The sequence below is a fragment of the Anarhichas minor genome, unplaced genomic scaffold, assembly GCF_050575085.1.
Source record: "Anarhichas minor isolate MPS153535 unplaced genomic scaffold, ASM5057508v1 ptg000045l, whole genome shotgun sequence".
NCBI lineage: Eukaryota > Metazoa > Chordata > Actinopteri > Perciformes > Anarhichadidae > Anarhichas > Anarhichas minor.
Window position 1 is genome coordinate 2,833,077 of NW_027466491.1, and position 17,249 is coordinate 2,850,325.

The 17,249-nt window shown below is 42.5% G+C and overlaps 2 protein-coding genes across 7 annotated transcripts; one reads left to right on the forward strand and one right to left on the reverse strand.

Moving 5' to 3' along the window:
• Window positions 1-436: 436 nt before the first annotated feature.
• zcrb1 (zinc finger CCHC-type and RNA binding motif 1) lies at window positions 437-2,280 on the reverse strand. 2 transcript variants are annotated; one of them, XM_076111394.1, is made up of 8 exons: window positions 2,150-2,280; window positions 1,902-2,004; window positions 1,727-1,755; window positions 1,456-1,567; window positions 1,241-1,348; window positions 972-1,081; window positions 810-888; window positions 437-613 (listed from the first exon to the last, which is right to left on the reverse strand). In XM_076111394.1, the coding sequence occupies exons 2-8, from the start codon at window positions 1,983-1,985 to the stop codon at window positions 470-472; spliced, it is 666 nt and encodes a 221-aa protein (XP_075967509.1). In that variant the 5' UTR covers window positions 1,986-2,004; window positions 2,150-2,280; the 3' UTR covers window positions 437-469. The 2 variants fall into 2 exon arrangements, with proteins under 2 accessions (XP_075967509.1, XP_075967510.1); XM_076111395.1 differs by lacking the exon at window positions 1,241-1,348.
• On the forward strand, window positions 2,275-16,900 carry pphln1 (periphilin 1). 5 transcript variants are annotated; one of them, XM_076111389.1, is made up of 12 exons: window positions 2,308-2,363; window positions 2,915-2,977; window positions 3,248-3,283; window positions 3,381-3,445; window positions 3,568-3,795; window positions 4,664-4,725; window positions 6,273-6,389; window positions 6,642-6,814; window positions 7,099-7,176; window positions 9,119-9,174; window positions 11,681-11,821; window positions 15,989-16,900. In XM_076111389.1, exons 3-12 carry the CDS (start codon window positions 3,256-3,258, stop codon window positions 16,259-16,261), a joined length of 1,221 nt encoding a protein of 406 aa, XP_075967504.1. In that variant the 5' UTR covers window positions 2,308-2,363; window positions 2,915-2,977; window positions 3,248-3,255; the 3' UTR covers window positions 16,262-16,900. The 5 variants fall into 5 exon arrangements, with proteins under 5 accessions (XP_075967506.1, XP_075967504.1, XP_075967505.1 ...); XM_076111390.1 differs by having other exon boundaries at window positions 2,314-2,363; window positions 3,251-3,283; XM_076111391.1 differs by lacking the exon at window positions 3,248-3,283 and having other exon boundaries at window positions 2,275-2,363.
• The last annotated feature ends 349 nt before the right edge of the window (window positions 16,901-17,249 follow it).

The following is a 17,249-nucleotide window of genomic DNA, read 5'->3' on the forward strand; positions in this document are numbered from 1 at the left end:
AGTAGACTATAAAAAACGCTTTTGACATTTTATGGACAAAATTAGTTTTATGTAAAAAAAAATAGTCCAACCACTAAATTGATCAATGATTAATAAAAATGGATATTTCCAGCATCAGTTCCCAATTATTTCATCGAGCTAAGAAAAGTAGTAAATTACCTTCTTCAGGATTCTTTATCTGATTCTGCATTTAACACTCAATCAACCAACAATTGTTTTGGTTTGTCATTAGGAAACAAGGTTTTATTGACTGACATAGAAAAAAAGCACACACATTCAATCAACTATTACAGTATTTCTAGAAACAGAAAAATAATGTCTTAGTTCTGTATACAAGAAGAAAAAAAAAATCATGTTTTATCAGTATAAATGGAAGCATCCCAACTATAACACAATTCAATTAAAAAAATAAATAAAGCACAATTTGACAAACAACTGATGTCCAACTTGTGTACTATTGTTATTATGCTTAGTCACTAAGCTCCTCCTCGTCGCTGAAGTATGCACTCTTTTTGATCCTTGGTTTCTTAGAGTCTGAGGATGTTGAAGCGCCTTCCTCTTGAGACACACGTGCCTGCTTCCTCTGCGTCTCCTCTTCCTCGATACGCTCTTGCTGGAGGGTCACAAAAGACAGAAGAGATATAACAATGCGGAAATATCAAAGTATAGTGTGCTATAGAAATGTCAAAATATAGTATGCTATAAGAACATCATAAAAAGGTCATAATGTAGCATGTTATATGGGGGAGTGAGTATGTCGCATTTTTCATAGAGGTATCTATTTTGGATTTCTATATCTACACACTTACCTGAAAAGCTATGGCTTGGCTCAGACTATCTAAGGTTGGGTCTTCTCCCTCTTCTTCACTTTCTTCTTGCTCTTCTTCACTATAAAAAGGGAAAAGATGGAGGAATCAAAACAGCACAATCTCATATACAATATCTCACAATATCAGCTATTTAAGACTTACACATGCTCAGGTTGTTCAGCCTTTTTCTTTTTTTTCTTTTCTTTCTTCTTCGGAGGTTCCCTCTCTCCCAGAATGTTTTTGGGGCACGCGTAGCTCAGATGACCGGTGTCCTGTCATGTTTCATTTAAAAAACACACACAGTCAGACAACTCTCTCTGGGATATTCTTTTTTTTTTTTTCATTCAGGGCAGAAATAAAGATTATACTTGCAGCTGTAATTCAATAAAACTTAATAATCTTACAAGATAAAATGTTTACTATGCACTCACCCCACATTCGTAACATTTAGTCTTGTCTGTATAGTTCCGTCTTTTTATGAACTCTGTTGCTCGCCCATTGTCTACGGCAATGCTCGCTTTCACTGTTCTGCCAAACAACTGGGAGACAAACACATTAGAAACTCTGACAAGTGAACATTCAGACACAACACAAGCGGTAACGTACAGTAACGTGAACACTGGTGGTCTTAATGTGACGGACTCACCTGCTTATTGTTCACTGCTCGTGCACAGTTATGAGCCGATTCTCTGTCCAGGAAGAGAACAAACGCTACTCCTTTACTCTGGCGAGTATCTTTATCCTTAACAATTGTAACCCTGCATGAAGCATCACAGTTATTAATACCTATATAACTATTACAAGTCTTCAGAGCCTTTAACAGAATGTTGTGGGTTATTCATTCACTACTGTTTGGCTTACACATTGCTGTAAGATATAAATAATACAAAATAAACTATGAGAAAGACATTACTTACTTTACAACCTTTCCATATTTGGTGAATAGCTGAAATGAGACAAAGTTATGTTTCAGTAAGGAAGTGGCCTGGATTCAGAGACCACGGTGGAATTTGTGTTTTAGCCAAATAAAAGCATTATTAACATTTCATAACACTGACCACAACATTGTTGTAGGAGTGATGAGGAACTAACCTTGTGTATATCATTGTTGGTGAGAGAGAATGGCAGGTTCGACACATACACGGTGCTTTTGCTTGGTGCCAAACCCCCGCTCATACTGGACGAATATGGCACACTGAAAGACAAAAAAGAAGCCAAATGATCATAAAAAATAGGTTAATGCACAACTAGCTACTTTGCTAGTTTGGTAAGTCCACCATTCATGTCGCGTTACAAATGTTAACGTAACTGCAAGCAGCAGAATACATTAAACGACTTACCTACACAGCCTCCAACGTTTGTATAATGTATATGAATGTGTTTATACTCGTAGATTTGTGTGTATTTGTAAGAAGTTGACGTTTAGCAAAAAGAAACAAACGCCATGTCTGTACGTCGCAGCTTTATGACGTGTGCTCACTCCTCGTCCAATAAAATCAGACGTTCTACATGTAGCTCTCCGAGAAGGCTAAGCTAACCAAACCATAGTAGAAGGTGAGATTGTTTTGTCAATTTGCGTGGAATACATCACCTTTTAATGTGAGTTATTCAACACATATTGATCTAGGAGATGCAATATGTTGCCGTATATAGTTGTTTGTGATTTTGTATGTCGGCATAGATTAGTTAACTTGTTCTCAGATGAAATAAAACGTGCGGATGTTTGCAGCATACATGGAGGCGAGCTAATTAGCAACGCTAGCTGTCTGTTCTACGTGGAGCTACAGTAGTTAGTAGTTAATTCACCATCAAAGGACACATTGCTGTGGTTTGTGTAACTTATCGGCTGTGTGTTATCGAGCTAGTGTTACGTTTAATACGGTGTTGTTGGTCAAACGTACACCCGTACGACAAGCTAGTCTGCAGAAAGAAACGTCAGCCAGCTCAGCTGTTGGATCACATCTCATGGTCCAGCAGTACTCTCTGTGTTCTGATAACCGATTGATGGGCTTGATTATAGAGATTCTCTCCTAAACGGTTGCATGACAACTTATTCCATGTGTATAGACTTGACACTGTTTAAAAAAATAAAAATCTTTTTACAGATTTTGTTGAAGATTGTATTTTCTCTATATCACCCCGATTCTCAGAGGCCCTTGAGTCCAAAAGTAAGTTGGTGATCAACCTTTGCCTTTACAGTCCACTCATTTAACACTGTTTTGTTTTACGGTAGGACGACAACACAAGAGATCTAACACAAATAATACCGCATGCAAGATTTTTGACAATATTCAGAGCATTTCTATATTTATTGTTGCAGTGTACACCTGAGGTCCAAACCAAAATGCCTTAAGGAAAGTTCTGTCCAGTCATCAGATTAGATATAAACCATCATTCTCTGTTCTTGCATATCTTGTAATAACGTCTGCTGTCCAAAGAAGTTGACATGAACAAACACACCGTCGATGAACACAGTAACTAGTTTTCATTATTTATTTTGTGGAACCACACCTGCACGGTTGCATGTACGAACGTAACATTACATCATCTCTCACTGTCTGCCTTTTGCAGTGACGTACAGGAGAGACAGGAGTATCCGAGAGGTGTATGATGATCGCTTTTTGGCAGAGAGACCGGTGAGTGTGAACATAGTGACAGCACATAAAAACACAAGTACATAGATATTTGTCTTCCAAGCAGCATATATATATATATATATATATATATATATATATATATATTGTACCCATCCTGGTAGGGTCCTTACCCACGGGCAGCTGGGGCAGCGGAGAGAAGGGCCCCCTTTGGCAGGCCGGAGGACGACTATGGCCGCGGCGGCGGCGGCGGTTACGAATACGAAGGAGGTCCGCGCTTTTTTCCAAATGGAGGAGGCCCGCGAAATTATCATGAAGAACAGAGGAGCTACCACGGTGGTGACAACCTTCATTTCTCTGCCGAGCGCAGAGCTGTTCCGCCTTCAAGGAGGGTGAGAACATAAATGTCATAAAAGTAACATTGTGGTTAGGAACTTCCAAAGACTTGTTTCAAGTTTAGTTTATTTATAGAGCACATTTAAAAAAAGAAGTTGAATAAAGTGATTTAAAAAAAAAAAAGCTGTAAAATATATTGCTAACATAAATGCAACCAGAACATGATAGGAGGCCAAAACAAGAATGAGATAATCATAATTAAACACGGGCCAAGAAGTTAGCTTTGAATGTCAGAAATATTAGCAGCTGCCACTTTACAAAGTAACTGTTGAGTTCCATTGATAAACAAACTCGCCACACAGATTGTATGTATTTTGTTTTTGACATTGTGCTCCCTGTTTTTCATATATGCTTTAATTAACAATACTATTAATACTACTACATGCGCCAGACTGACTAACTGTACATACATTTACACCAAAGGTCTTAAACGTGCTGCAGACGTATTACAACTGCATGTCATGTTAATGTTGTTGGTTTGAAAGCTACGCTCATAATTGGCCAGCTGGGGGCGCTATAGTTGAAGGTTCAAGTTGAAATATTTTCAAGCCTTTCTTTTGCAGTCGTTTTCTGTTCATCTTTTATAGCTGATTAACTAACGTAGTGACTTTTCCTGAAGACACGTTCTAAAATTCACTAAAAATGATATATTGGCGTCCATATTTATCAGTTTGATGGTCATGAATCCATGAGCTGCTATTACAGGGGCAAGTTTCGATGTATGGAAGTTACACGAACCTTTTAAAATCAAAACTTGCATCATTGTCCGTAGCTTCAGACTGATTATTTACTAACTAGGTTTCATAACACCTATATTTTAGGACATAATCAAATCATTTGATTGACATTTTCTTCCTTGTGTAGGAGGAGTACCCTTACAGAGGACCCAGGGAAGACCAGCACCCAGGACGGCCTTTGGAGTTTAAGTAAACTGCAGCTAATATTTGTTCCATAAAATACCGAACCATTTTTCAAATGTAAAATCACTCATTAGATTTAGATGTTATCATTATGAATAGCTGGGGAGTTGTACAAGTCCTCTGTGTTTTACTCCTTTTTAATTAGACTAAGAAGGGCGGTGCTGCAGGAGCAGGCCTCTATTCTATCTTTGTTTGAATAGCAGCAATTATCAATCAAGGTCTGCCCCGACCCATATTGGCCCGTCTCACCCTATTCACAATCCTGGTGCTCCACACCCACCTCTGCTGACCTGTTGTAGCTGAACGGTGTCTCTCGATCGGATTGCAAATATTTAGCCTACTGATTGTTGACAATATTCACTCAAAAGCTTCAGCTTAATAACATATAAAACAGTGTGTTGGCCAGGCATAGAAATACATAAATGGCAATAATATTAAGGGGAAAACCGGCCATTTGTGAATGAAAGGCGTTACCAAAGTGAACAATTTTTAAAGGTGTGCTGAAGTACAGTAAAACACTACTGGTGCATTTGCATGGTGGGAAACACTCATCCTTGGTTATTGAGAACGTTGATTAGGTTTTCACATCGCACCTGTGCGGTTTGACGCTGCCAAAAGTAGTTTTTGAGTTAATATTTGACTGCTGATTGAAATTCACATATAAAACAACAAAGGTCTGAAATACGATAACACAACCTGCCGTGATACTCGATGCTCTGCGGTCTTTTTATGATCACTCCATCTGAAATCCCCTCATTAGCATATACATTGACCGTTGGTCGGGGGCCAAACTTAAACATGAACTGTTGCAGGACAAAAAGTCTCACAAGATTCCCCCCTTAGCAGGCAGACAGGGAAATGAAGGCTTTCACTCCAAGCTAACATTTAGAGTTGTGAAAGGGCACTGAGGTCAGTTCCGGCCTGTTGATTGGTGGGTTTGGTGTGGGTGAAGGTCAGAGGTCACCTGAGAGTGAGACGTGGTGGGTAGCTGGTAAAAGGTTTTGCTCAATGCATGTACAGGTTTATTTTCCCATTCAAGAAGGTTTTGTTCTTGTGAAGCATGAACTAAATGCTCCACACAGTTGATTATTATATGACCTTGTGACCACACATTAAACATTGATCTACCTTATAATAAAACCTCCAGCTTCTCATGAATATTTAGACCCTCTGGGAAATCCGTTTGCAATCACGATAAGTGTCGCCTTTCTTTTATCTTTCTTTTCGTGTTCTCATGCATTAGCATTAATGATATTTTAGAAGTAGATCCTCGATATCAAAGCCATTTTTAGATCTCATCTGGCTATTGGATGACTTCCACCGCTTATATGGTAATGTGTTATGTGTGAAGTCATAACCATACTTTGCTAAAGGAAGAAGAACATGCTCATAAATTGTCACCAGGGATAAGGGTGCATACATAATCCTGACAGCACGGGTATTTTAAGGTTGTTTGAATCAGGTGAAATACAAATTGACCAAATGGTATTGGTCGCCATGTTCAGCATGTATCCGCAACCGACCGCAACATTTGTGTGTATTTATTCCCTCAGCAACCGTGCCCCGCCTCCTCACAACGTGCGAAACCAGGGCATCTACCCACCGCCCCGATCGCTCCCAGAGAGCGGCGAAGACACGCTAGTGCAAGCCATCCTCAACCTGGACCGAGGGTATGAACGAATGCATGCTTCATCTCCGCAGAGGGCTTTCATGTGCAATCATTGCAGCCTTTTAATGCTGCAGTCAGAGAGGAAGTGAAAACACATAGGGTCAGAGTAAAAACCTGCATGTGTGTGTGTGTAGTCCCCAATGCTAGATGGCAGTGTTGTGCTACATTGGCACGAAAGAGGAAAGGGACAAGTGGTTGCGTTTACTGCGACGTCTGGTCCGTGACTTGTTTTTCCCTCTTGCTTTTTTTCCAGGGAGGACCCCTACAGGAGGAAGGTGGCCCCGTTCCCCCCGCTCAGAGAGCGCTCTCCCGTGCGCCGCGAGGTGGCCCGTTCCCCCCAAAGTCGCTCCGGCTCCAGCGTCAGCAGCAGAGGCTACTCACCAGACAGAGCCAAGAGCCTGCCATTTCCCTCGCAGCAAGACAAGAGTATGTAGAGTCCTTGGACTTCCCCCCCTCGCCCCGAGGCAGTGTCAAGCTCTTTAAACCCCCCCCCCCCGTGTCCATCCTGTCTTCATCTTCCTAGTATTGTCAAACATTCATAGTCACTGCCAGCTGTTGTAACGTAAGCCACGACTACTTTATTGGCCATTTGAAAATGATGATTTAGGTCTTTACAGATCTTCCCCCAAAGATGTACATTCATTGCCAAGACCTTTTTTTTATGTCACTGTCTTATCCATGACTGATAATCTGGCTGGCTGGCTTTTCAGATGTGGACGGTCCAGAGGGGGTTTCTGAGCACCTTTGGGGGGCGCTCTTTCCTCAACAGAGTGGACATGAAACTTTGGGTCTGTACATTGAGCCATGTGAACAAGCTTGGACCTGGGTGACCGTAAGCTTGATGCGTTGTTCCTCACACATCTCCTTGCATCCTTGTCATGTCGGAGCAATGTTAGAAGGAGATGTTGTGGCTTTCTATGCTCGAAAAGATGTCGGCCACTAAGTCACGAGAAGGATGCAAGGATGGAGGACGGAATGATTATAAAGTATAATATAAGCCCTCAGTGTAATTGACCACGATAAACTCCAATGTCCTATTTGACACTGAAATTGTTTCACTCAGGTCTGAAGTAAGTTGCATCATGAATTCCTAGTAGTGACTTTGCTGTAATGGATTCCCCCCTTTCCCTAAACCATTGCTACTCTCTGTTGTGGAGGTACGTTAGCACTCTCCATGGTTCCTACACTGGTCTGTAAATGTACGCCGCCATTTAAATTTCTAGGCTTGGAGATGAAAGTTTTTAAAAGTAATTAAACAGACCAGCTGAGCAGGTGTTACCCTGATGCTGTGTAGAACATTACTCTCCCTTCAGTTCTGAGTCATTAGGCACAACACTGTCTGGAAATAACACATTTGATGAGGGTAGAGTGAAGGAACAGTAGACTTTACGGTCCGTATCAAAGTACTTATATGCAGGCATTAGGACACGCAGCCTCTTTTAATGCCTGTTTGCATCGCAGGTTTTTATTTTATTTCAATTATTTATGTAACTGACATCGGACATTGACTGTGCTAAGTTTCCATAACTAATTTCCCAGCATGTCAGCAATACAGCTTTGATTAACTGGACTGTAAAATGCATGACTGCTAGTGTAACCTTTGTTTTCTGCATGTTTTTATACATCTCTACCTCCTTATTTGCACAAGTAGCACATTGTTATTTAGGTCTGCTACCATCTTCAGGGCCAGCCTTCTCTCCTTTTTAAAATTTTTTTATTTGATTGGTGCTTTTTACTCATGAAGTTAGCTCAGTAGACCTTAGAATTACAAGTAGACGTCATGTGACAAAAGACTGTTTCTACATGTGTTTGATCTCAACCTCTCGAAAGGAGAACATAACATCATTGATCATGTTTTATAGCGGAGCATTCGGGCAGTGAGTGGTCTTGCTAGGTTGACTTATTCTCAGAGCAGGATGACTTGTAAGTACAGTTCAGAATAGTTGTGGGCAGCATTGGAAAGTGGTTTCACCGTTAAATGTAAGCACTACACCTACACGGTACAGCCTCTGTGCCATTTCTTTCAATTGATTCTTTTTTTTTTCCAATGCAAATGGACGAGGGCGAGATGAAATTACATGCAGCGGGTTTGTTTCAGAAATATACAAAGGTTACACTCGTTAAACTTAACCTATTCCCAGGCTGGGTAACCGGAGAGACACTGAGTGGTCTGTAATGTGTCCAGCAGCCAGCCTTCCTCCCCGCTCTGTCTGCCACTTTGTCAGGCCTCATAAAGATGCCACCAGGTCGTGTGTGTGGACGAAGAGGGAAAAGGGGTATAGGATGTCTGATGGATATTCCTGAAGCCAAAGCTTCCACATCGGGGTGTTTTTGTTTCATAGAGGGGCTGCTCGGAGCTCGTGTTTGTTGGTGTAGACTTGATTGGTCGGCTGCAAAGCCTTGGATGGACTGTAGGAGAAGTGTGAGAGGAGGTTGTGTCTAGTTTGGAGCGCGATTGCGAACCATCTGTGTCTTGATTTTTCCAGATGTTCTAGCCTCTACCCATCCGGATCCTGGATCCAAACATCAACACCTTTACAGAGCCCTGATAATCATAAACTCATACTCACTAACTGTCGGGACATACTAATTGTCCTTTTTCCTTCCTCTCATTTATCCTCATTCCAAATATATATATATTTTTTTTTTTCCTCATGTTATTTTGCACCTCACTCACGTCTCACTTTGTCAAACTCTCTTTTTTGTCTTTTTTTTTTCTCATTTCTCCAGACAAAATTCCTGGCCTGTCAAGAGAGGGCTCCCCACACAGCGCAACCTCAAACAAGGTACCAAACTGCAATACTGCTTGAATTTGACTTTAAAAGTTGACTCCAACAAGCAAAAACGCAACACAAGCCGTTGCTTCTTTTTGAAAATATACGCTTTTTGTCTTATATTGTAAATACAGCAATTCAGCCCCGCCTCTTGTCACTGTACAGCAGGATGCATCTGGAACTTCTTAAATTCCATCCTTCTAATAAGTGCTTAGTCCCATTCAAGTATGTTAATGGGTTTTAAAGTGGCCCTCACGCAGAGCATAAAAGCCATCGGGCCTATGCTTTGTTTACCTGTGCTGTAAGCAGACTTCAATCACAAGAACCTGCAGCGATGGAGGGAGAAAGGGGCTCAAGTGTCGACGAAAGTACGAGCCGCGCTTCCTTAAAGTGCTCTTTTAAATAAGAAATATATAAATACTTTTACTGGTTTGAGTAAGTATTGAATGTAGATCCCTCCTGCGTGTTTTGCAAATGACTGCTGATATCATCCATCTCTGCAGAGGAGTGTAAATAGAATCAGATGTGATTAGGCGCAATGCATCTGGCTACGGCCACCCAGAAGTGAAGAGGCTAACTCGGTAGCCAAAGTCCCAGTTTTATCCCAGGATCTCGGTCCCTGACTAGCCTCCCTGTGGAACTCATTGGGGTGTGTTTACACCGTTTACAATGAACAATCATTTCCTTTTTTTTTTTTTCCTGTTGAAGGGTCTGGCTGACTGTGTCTGGTAGCTGTGGCATGTTGGGCTCTTTGATATCTTTTGTAAATCCATGCGCTTGCTTTATACTCTAGAAATTACAAGATACAGAATAGAAACATAGTCCTCTCCTCCTTTTATGTGCATTTCTTTTTTTTTTTTTTTAAGAACCACCCACCATCACCCAATCAACTGCTGTGATGAAGGTTTCAGAGCCCCACCCCTCCACACACACTGATACACACTGCTGCGTTTTGCCGTTTGATCTGGCCTGTGGTGCATTGTTTCTTCTTTGTTCTGGGGGCACAAACCCGTAACCTTGGCCAAGATGAAAGGCCCGTATCCCCCCCCACAGTAAAGCTTGCACTCAAGGCCCCCCGGCCGCTGCCTGCTGTGGGGATTCAACAAACACACTCGCAGGCTCCGTGGAGCCATCCCAGACAGAGGAGGGGGTCTAAAGAGCACCGCCGGCTGTGGTCAGAGAGCACAACCTGTAACTGAAAAGGTCGCCAGAAGGTTTCATCCCCTACACGAGGCATCGGGTCCCTGTCATTACAGAATTTCACCAACACGAGATAATTGCCGAGATTTCTTTGTGATGGTTCACCAGACCAAGCAAGTTCTTTAGGTCTTAAACCTTCTTTTTTTTTTTAAATAGATTTTTAGTATTTACATTGAAAAGAGATTACCCATACTTCCCGACTGATGACATTTTAGTCCAGTTTGCACAAAATAGATCTGCCACGCTGTCTAACATGCCTTCTGGGTCGTGCTGTGCCCAGCGAGATGAAGTGAAAGACTCAGACGGGGATATTTCCTTCACTGACGAAACGTACATCCACGAGCGTACACGCTGGACTCCTCCCGAGCATAGCTTCAGGGAGAGAATAGGAAGGAGGGATAATTGGATGATGCTTTATGAGTTGCGCTACACTCGGCTTCGTGATGCACCCCCCCCCCCCCCCCCCCCGTGACGTCTTTCCTCATTCATCAAGAGATTTAATATTGTGACTTAGTCCGTGGCCTGTTTCCCCCGTAATGTATGAGTGGACTTTAGTCATGGCTGGGCAGTTCTGCTCCCTGGCCTTCAAACTCTTAATAGTATCAGGAAATGAGCAAAAGAAATTGTGCGGTGAACCAAGTTGGCCTCATTTCTCCCTTTTTTTTTTTTTTTTCTCCTTCTTTTGGCTTTCAACATTCATACTTATGGGCATGAGAGTTTCCAATCTGTCCATTAGGTGGCTCATCGTGGCTTGCCTTGGCCAGATTTCCTTTTAAGATACATAAACGGCTGAAGTATCAAATTCTACAATTTACATTGAGCGATAAGTGCAACGCTAAGCCGGGAGGTTTTAGTCATAATTTGGCTGAGTAATGATAACAGTGTACGATATGAAGATCCACATCTGCTGTGATGAATATGACGTACGAGCTGCAGCTTCTTAGTGGAAGAATAAGGGATTCATAGGAGTTACAGCACTATTTGCAGACGTAACACATCAGTATACTCTGAGTGTTCAGCTTCAGAAGCTGAGCTTCATCCTTCGGTACGCCTCATCAACCACATCTTTCCTGTAAAGTTAAACAGTCAGTAGATCAGGTCACAGCGCTGCGCACGCTGACCTACGTCCTTTCACATTCTCTGTCTCGGGTTATTGCTAGCCTTCGTCATTTCTGCCAACTTGGCAGTAGTAGTACTACTGTAGTGCTGCATGATTTTTAAAAACTTCATTCCTCTCGTGCTTGTGAAATTGTTGCTGACCTTTCTGCATCCTCCTCTGAGCAGTGACTCACGCCGCTCTCTCCTCTACCTCCTGTAGGAGGAGAACCATCCTCCAGAGGGAGAAAAAGAGGAGCCTCTGGTGGCTCCGGTCGTCGAGGAGAGCCAGAAGTCGTCTTCGGACAACTTTCAAGAACGGCGATCCCTGGCCATCGCTGCCAAAGCTCGGGAGATAGAGAAGGTACCTGTCCAACTCCAGCTTACACTCAGATGATCTGTGGACTGGGGGGGAGGGCGGGGGCAAGTAGTTCAGTGTAAAAAAAATAACATCAAATGTATATAAGTGAACATTTTGTGCCAGTAGAAAACGACTGCATTTCCAATCCTCTCATTACAAGTTATTCATTTGTAAGAGTTTTCTATAAACGTCAACCTGGCGCACGCACGGTCCGTGCTGTGCGCTTGGCAAACGATCCCGTACATGTGGTGGCCTCGACTTCTCTGACTCGCACCTGGATTATTTTACTGGATGGGCATTACTGGAACAGCCGGCTATTATGTTCGCAACAAGGCAGGAAATTAACTTCTCTGTCCACCAGTCACAGGGGCGGGCACATCCTAAAGTCCACCAATCGACAGCCAGATATCAGTTTCGTAGCAGAATGGTGGTTAATTATCTGCCGAAGTAGCTGGTCGCCAAATCTATCACCAGTTTCCTGGTGGCTCTTGCTAATCTCCCATCCTGACTGGCATGACGGCAACAATTGCTCATTATACCCTCTGCTAGCTTAATGTCCCACATGGCTCCAACATCCCAACTCTGTGTTTGACTCATCTTTGCACACACACACGCACACACTCAAACGCCCGCACACAGAGATTTAGAACATTAGGATAATGTGTATCCTACAGGAACACATAATGGAAAGCAGGAACACGAGTAAAGCACAGGCATGGTATAGATTTGTGCATACAATAAATTGAGAGCTTAACGGAGCTAAAAACCGCCCCTGAGGCTCCAGCTCTGCTCAGTTATCTAATGAAGGCCATTCCTGCACCAGTGAGCGCTACCGCTGCTTTACTGGGACCATTAAACCCGAGCCAGCTCTGCCCTGGAGCGCACACCGCGCTCTCACGTTGAGCTGCGCCACAGAGCCTATAGGCGGGTTATAACGCTGTTGCTGACGCTGCAGCTTCTGGCCCGTTTTATAGCCCGTCTCCTCCTCGAGCTCTATTGTCTGAGCTTTATTTCATGTTTTCAGATCATTTCATACAGCGTGCATTTTGGGAAGACCCATGTCAAGGTGTTGGTCGTGTATCTATGTCTGTATGACTCGTGCCCGCTTGCTTCAATCTTCAGATGTAGTCATGAAGTGAAGGTCTGGAAAGAGTAGATTGGATGGAAAAAGCAGAGGGAACAGTGTATTCCGTGTTCACAGGGATATGAAGTTTCACTTTTTCTTTCCAGGATTTCTGAATTCTTTTGGAATTGTCAGTAGAAACTGATGATTATCAGCGTTTCTTCCTCCTCCTGTCCCTTTTTTTTCGGCTTTTGTGATATTCAGACCAACCTGCATGAAGGTTGTCTGTGTGGTTATGAAAGGCTGGCTTGTTTAGTTGTGACCGTGAGTTAATTCAGCCTGGTTTCTGTCACACACACACACACAACCAGGTTAGAAATCAGAGGTTTAGTAACATTTTGCCCTGGATATTTCCTATATTTCTGTCCGCAAAATCTTTGTTTGTTGGTAAAGACTTAAACCCTTTAAAACCTTTTGTAAACACTAATCAAAACCCGAGAGTTGGTTACCTGCCAAAGCGGCAGACCAAACCAACCAGCGCTGCAAAGCGTATACAGTAAGCACTTGTCTGCTGGCCTGTGTTATTTTCCCAGCATGCCCAGAACACACAGCTAAACGCTCTTAATTCGGACTCTCTTTCTCTGACTGAACCAACAACGTCGCAGTAGGCGACTCGTGTTTAGCCACTTGACAAGTGTCGGCCAGATGTTTTGGTTCTCTGCACTCGATCTGGTCTAGCCATCTCTTCGGTACACACGGACACAAACACACTCCAGTCCAGTAGCTCCTCGCCGACTGTCTCTACACTTTTCACGGATCAGAAGCTGAACTTTCCATCGTCGGCCAGACATCGCGCTGGGCTGCATTATACCAGTGCCTCGCTGTGTGTGTGTGTGTGTGTGTGTGTGTGTGTGTGTGTGTGTTTGTGTAGCTAAGTGAAATTGGTCCGCTGAAATTCAACCTGAAACCGCTCTCATTGTCGACGTTGACTTTGGCTGCAGTACAGACTAACTGGTTCTAGTGAGTGACAAGGCATGAAGGGCAATAAAGGGTATTATGTTTTACTCCTCACAGGCCATGCTGCGATACAAAGGGAGTTTTATTTCATTTGGTGAGGAATCTAAATATGTTTGGCTACAAGACAGAAAGCAAAGACTGTTCCAGTCTTTTTTTTAGGAACAAAGATGGCAGAACTGGACTGAGGCCCCAACTCTTTCACTCCCACACGCTCCCCCCTAATCCTTGCTTTAACTCTCTGTTTAAAATACAGTTTAAAGACGTTTTTTAGAAGCACGGACGGCTCTGGACCGACTCCGCCCGAAGTCAAGTACTCTCCTTTTTTTCCTTCCTGATTGGATAACGAGGGAGGGATCTCAGGATGTGTGTTTTTAAATACAGGAAGTACATTTTCAGCACATTGTTATCTAGGAACGACTTTCCCTTTATTCATAGAAGTTGTTGTCAGCGCACTTGATTGGATACTTCCTCCGAAAATGTGATGAATACATTCACTGTCATCAAGCTATCAGCTGTTGAATGAGACCACAGGAGGTTGATAAGACATTGAAAGGACAGGGTGATGTACTAACTTCAGCGCAGGGCTATCGGGGGTTTGTTTTTTGAACAGATTTGTTATTCTAACTTGTTCCACTTGATCATTTATTGTACATGACGATGTACATGTACAACAGAAACGCACAGAATGTGTTCATTTTACGAAAGCAGTCTTTCCTGAAACTGTTCCCCACAAACGTATCCAATCCAGCAGAAATCATCTTCAGTGAAGTCTCATCGCGGTCGGTAATAGACTCCAAGCTTCACACTGTTTTGTTCACCATAGCTTTTATACAGTAGATATATTTTTGTTCGATGCCGGCTCTGGAAAGTTGCCAACTGTTATTTTCCAAGTACATAAACTCAGTTTGACAGCAGATCTTCATTTTGCGAACTGTCCTCTTCTCCAACATGCTCTGTTCCGGGAACATTGTGAGAAAACAAAGGCTATAAATAAGCCAGCGAGGTCGAAAAGCCCCGCAGCACAGAAGCCACCGTTGGTATCCGGTGAATGGCTGAAACTCACCCCTGTCTGGCCTAATTATACACACACATACACACAGGCATATGTGTAAACGCACAGATCCGCACACAACACTTGCCGTTGGATGGGTCCTTGTGTCCGGCCTGCAGCACGAATTAATAAGTCGTATCGTATTGACCAAGACGAAAGGAGGCACAGAGAGACTGACTAGAGAAGGAAATGAGTCATGAAATAGTGGAAGGACAGATGGAAGAAAACGGAGAGGAGAGAGCAGCACTCTGCAGGGAAATGAAGGTTTCTGAGGTCTGTCAGTGTGGAGCATCACACTGTCCAATTAGAAAAGGTCCTCATCGTGTGATGTGTATTTTATTGATTTATTGTTGGGAAATTGTAATCCTTTTTTATTAGATGGCAATAATGGAGGGTCAACAGGAAACGAGGGAGAACTTTTACTTCTCCTCGAAAATGGAACCTAACATACAAAATATTACCATCAGTTTAGCTGACTGATATTTTCTCTTCTGGAAATTCATTGTCGGCTCATGAGCTGGAAACAAGTCTCTGGCATTTTGCAAATCGAACCGCTTCATGTGGAAGCCGAGGGCTCCCTCTTTTCGTTTAATGAGACATTTGAGAGTCTGTGTGAAATAGAAGCTCCCAAACAAGATTCCGGCTCATCTTCCTCATTGTCCCTTTAACACCTGTTATAAGCCCGTGAGACGCCACTAAAGCTGGGTTTTTATTGCTGCTTGTGCCACCGTGTCCTATATGAAGGGCCCTTATTAAACTTGAGAAGAGAAGTGTTTATCTTTTGGTGCTACGTGACGTGTGTTGACACCAGAGCGGTCAGCTCGGGCTCATTGACACTGGAGTATTTACACCTCGGCGCCAGGTTAAGCAGGAAGGAAACACCGTTTCATCTCATTTAAGAGCTTTTTTTTCTTTACCTCTGCCTGTTGACACTTACGTCTTTAAAATCTGCATACAAATAGATTTGTGTTTACTGTGTGTGTCAAACCCTATATACTTGTTTTGTTTTTTTTCTTTAAACTCCTATATCCACTTCCAGGTGTACCGGCAAGACTGCGAGACATTTGGCATGGTGGTGAAGATGCTGGTGGCTAAAGACGCCAACCTGGAGAAGCAGCTGCAGGTTCCCCTCAGGGAGAACCTCGGGGAGATCCGCGAACGTTGCCTGGAGGACCTCAAACACTTCATCAGCGAGCTGGACGAGGTGGTCCGGCAGTCGGAACCTTCTGTCTGTGACTCGACCACCCCATCGACAGCCCTGACGGGTCATAAACTTTCAAAGACGGGAGTCAATCACAGCTCGTCTTACTGACACGTCGGCCATCAGGTGCGTGGAAGGATTGACTTGTGAACATGGTGGATATCTTGAATACATTGTTGCTGGACTTGGAACTATAGCACAGCGACGTGACGACAAACTCAAAATGGAATTGATGCAGCGTTGCATTGTATTTGGGGACGAACAGTGTTAATTTCAAACAGACCATTTTTTTACTACTTTTCTCTGTTGAAAGATGGAGATTATGAAATGATGTTCAAAGTTGTTTCACTGTCACATGTTTTAGTCTTAAATCACATGGAAATGGTTAACATGAGTATTTTGTTATTTAAACAATTTTGGTGAAAATATGTTGCTGAGAATAGACAGTCTGTCCTGCAGCATGAACACACTTTTCTAAAAGATAAGACGATGTTTTGTTTTGTACTATTTTCAGTTATGTACATTCTGTGGCAGTCAGATGTATGACTTGGTGCTGCTACATTTACAGTTCTACATTCTTGTATAACTTTGTACTGTCTGGAAATGCCAGTTTGGTTACTTTTTTTTTTTTTTTTATTGTGTTGTCATTTGCTTTTCAAACTTTAATTTCCTTCCCAGAAAAACCGGCACAAGGCTTGATTATTTTTCATGACATAGAAAGAAGGTTGTAGTAAAGATTGTTTCTGTTAACTTTATGGTTTGGTTTATTGTGATCTAATAACACAAGTTACATAAATACCCAATCACAGACAATCCATTTTAAAGATCAGTTTAATGGTATAATTAAACTCCATTTTAGTGTTTCATTGTGTCTCCCACAGCCATACTTATATTTTGGTATTTTAGTATAGTCTCCGATAACAATGAAGCAACAAGCCTCACTTTAAAATTCATTTAAAATGCAAAAGCTAGCAAATTTTCTTCAACTTCCAGCAGATCCCAATGCTGCCCCACAAACTCTTCAGTGCATCTTACTGTTAACATCACTACAATCTGAGGGTTACAAAATGTCTTTTGAAAATGAACATTATCAGAAAAA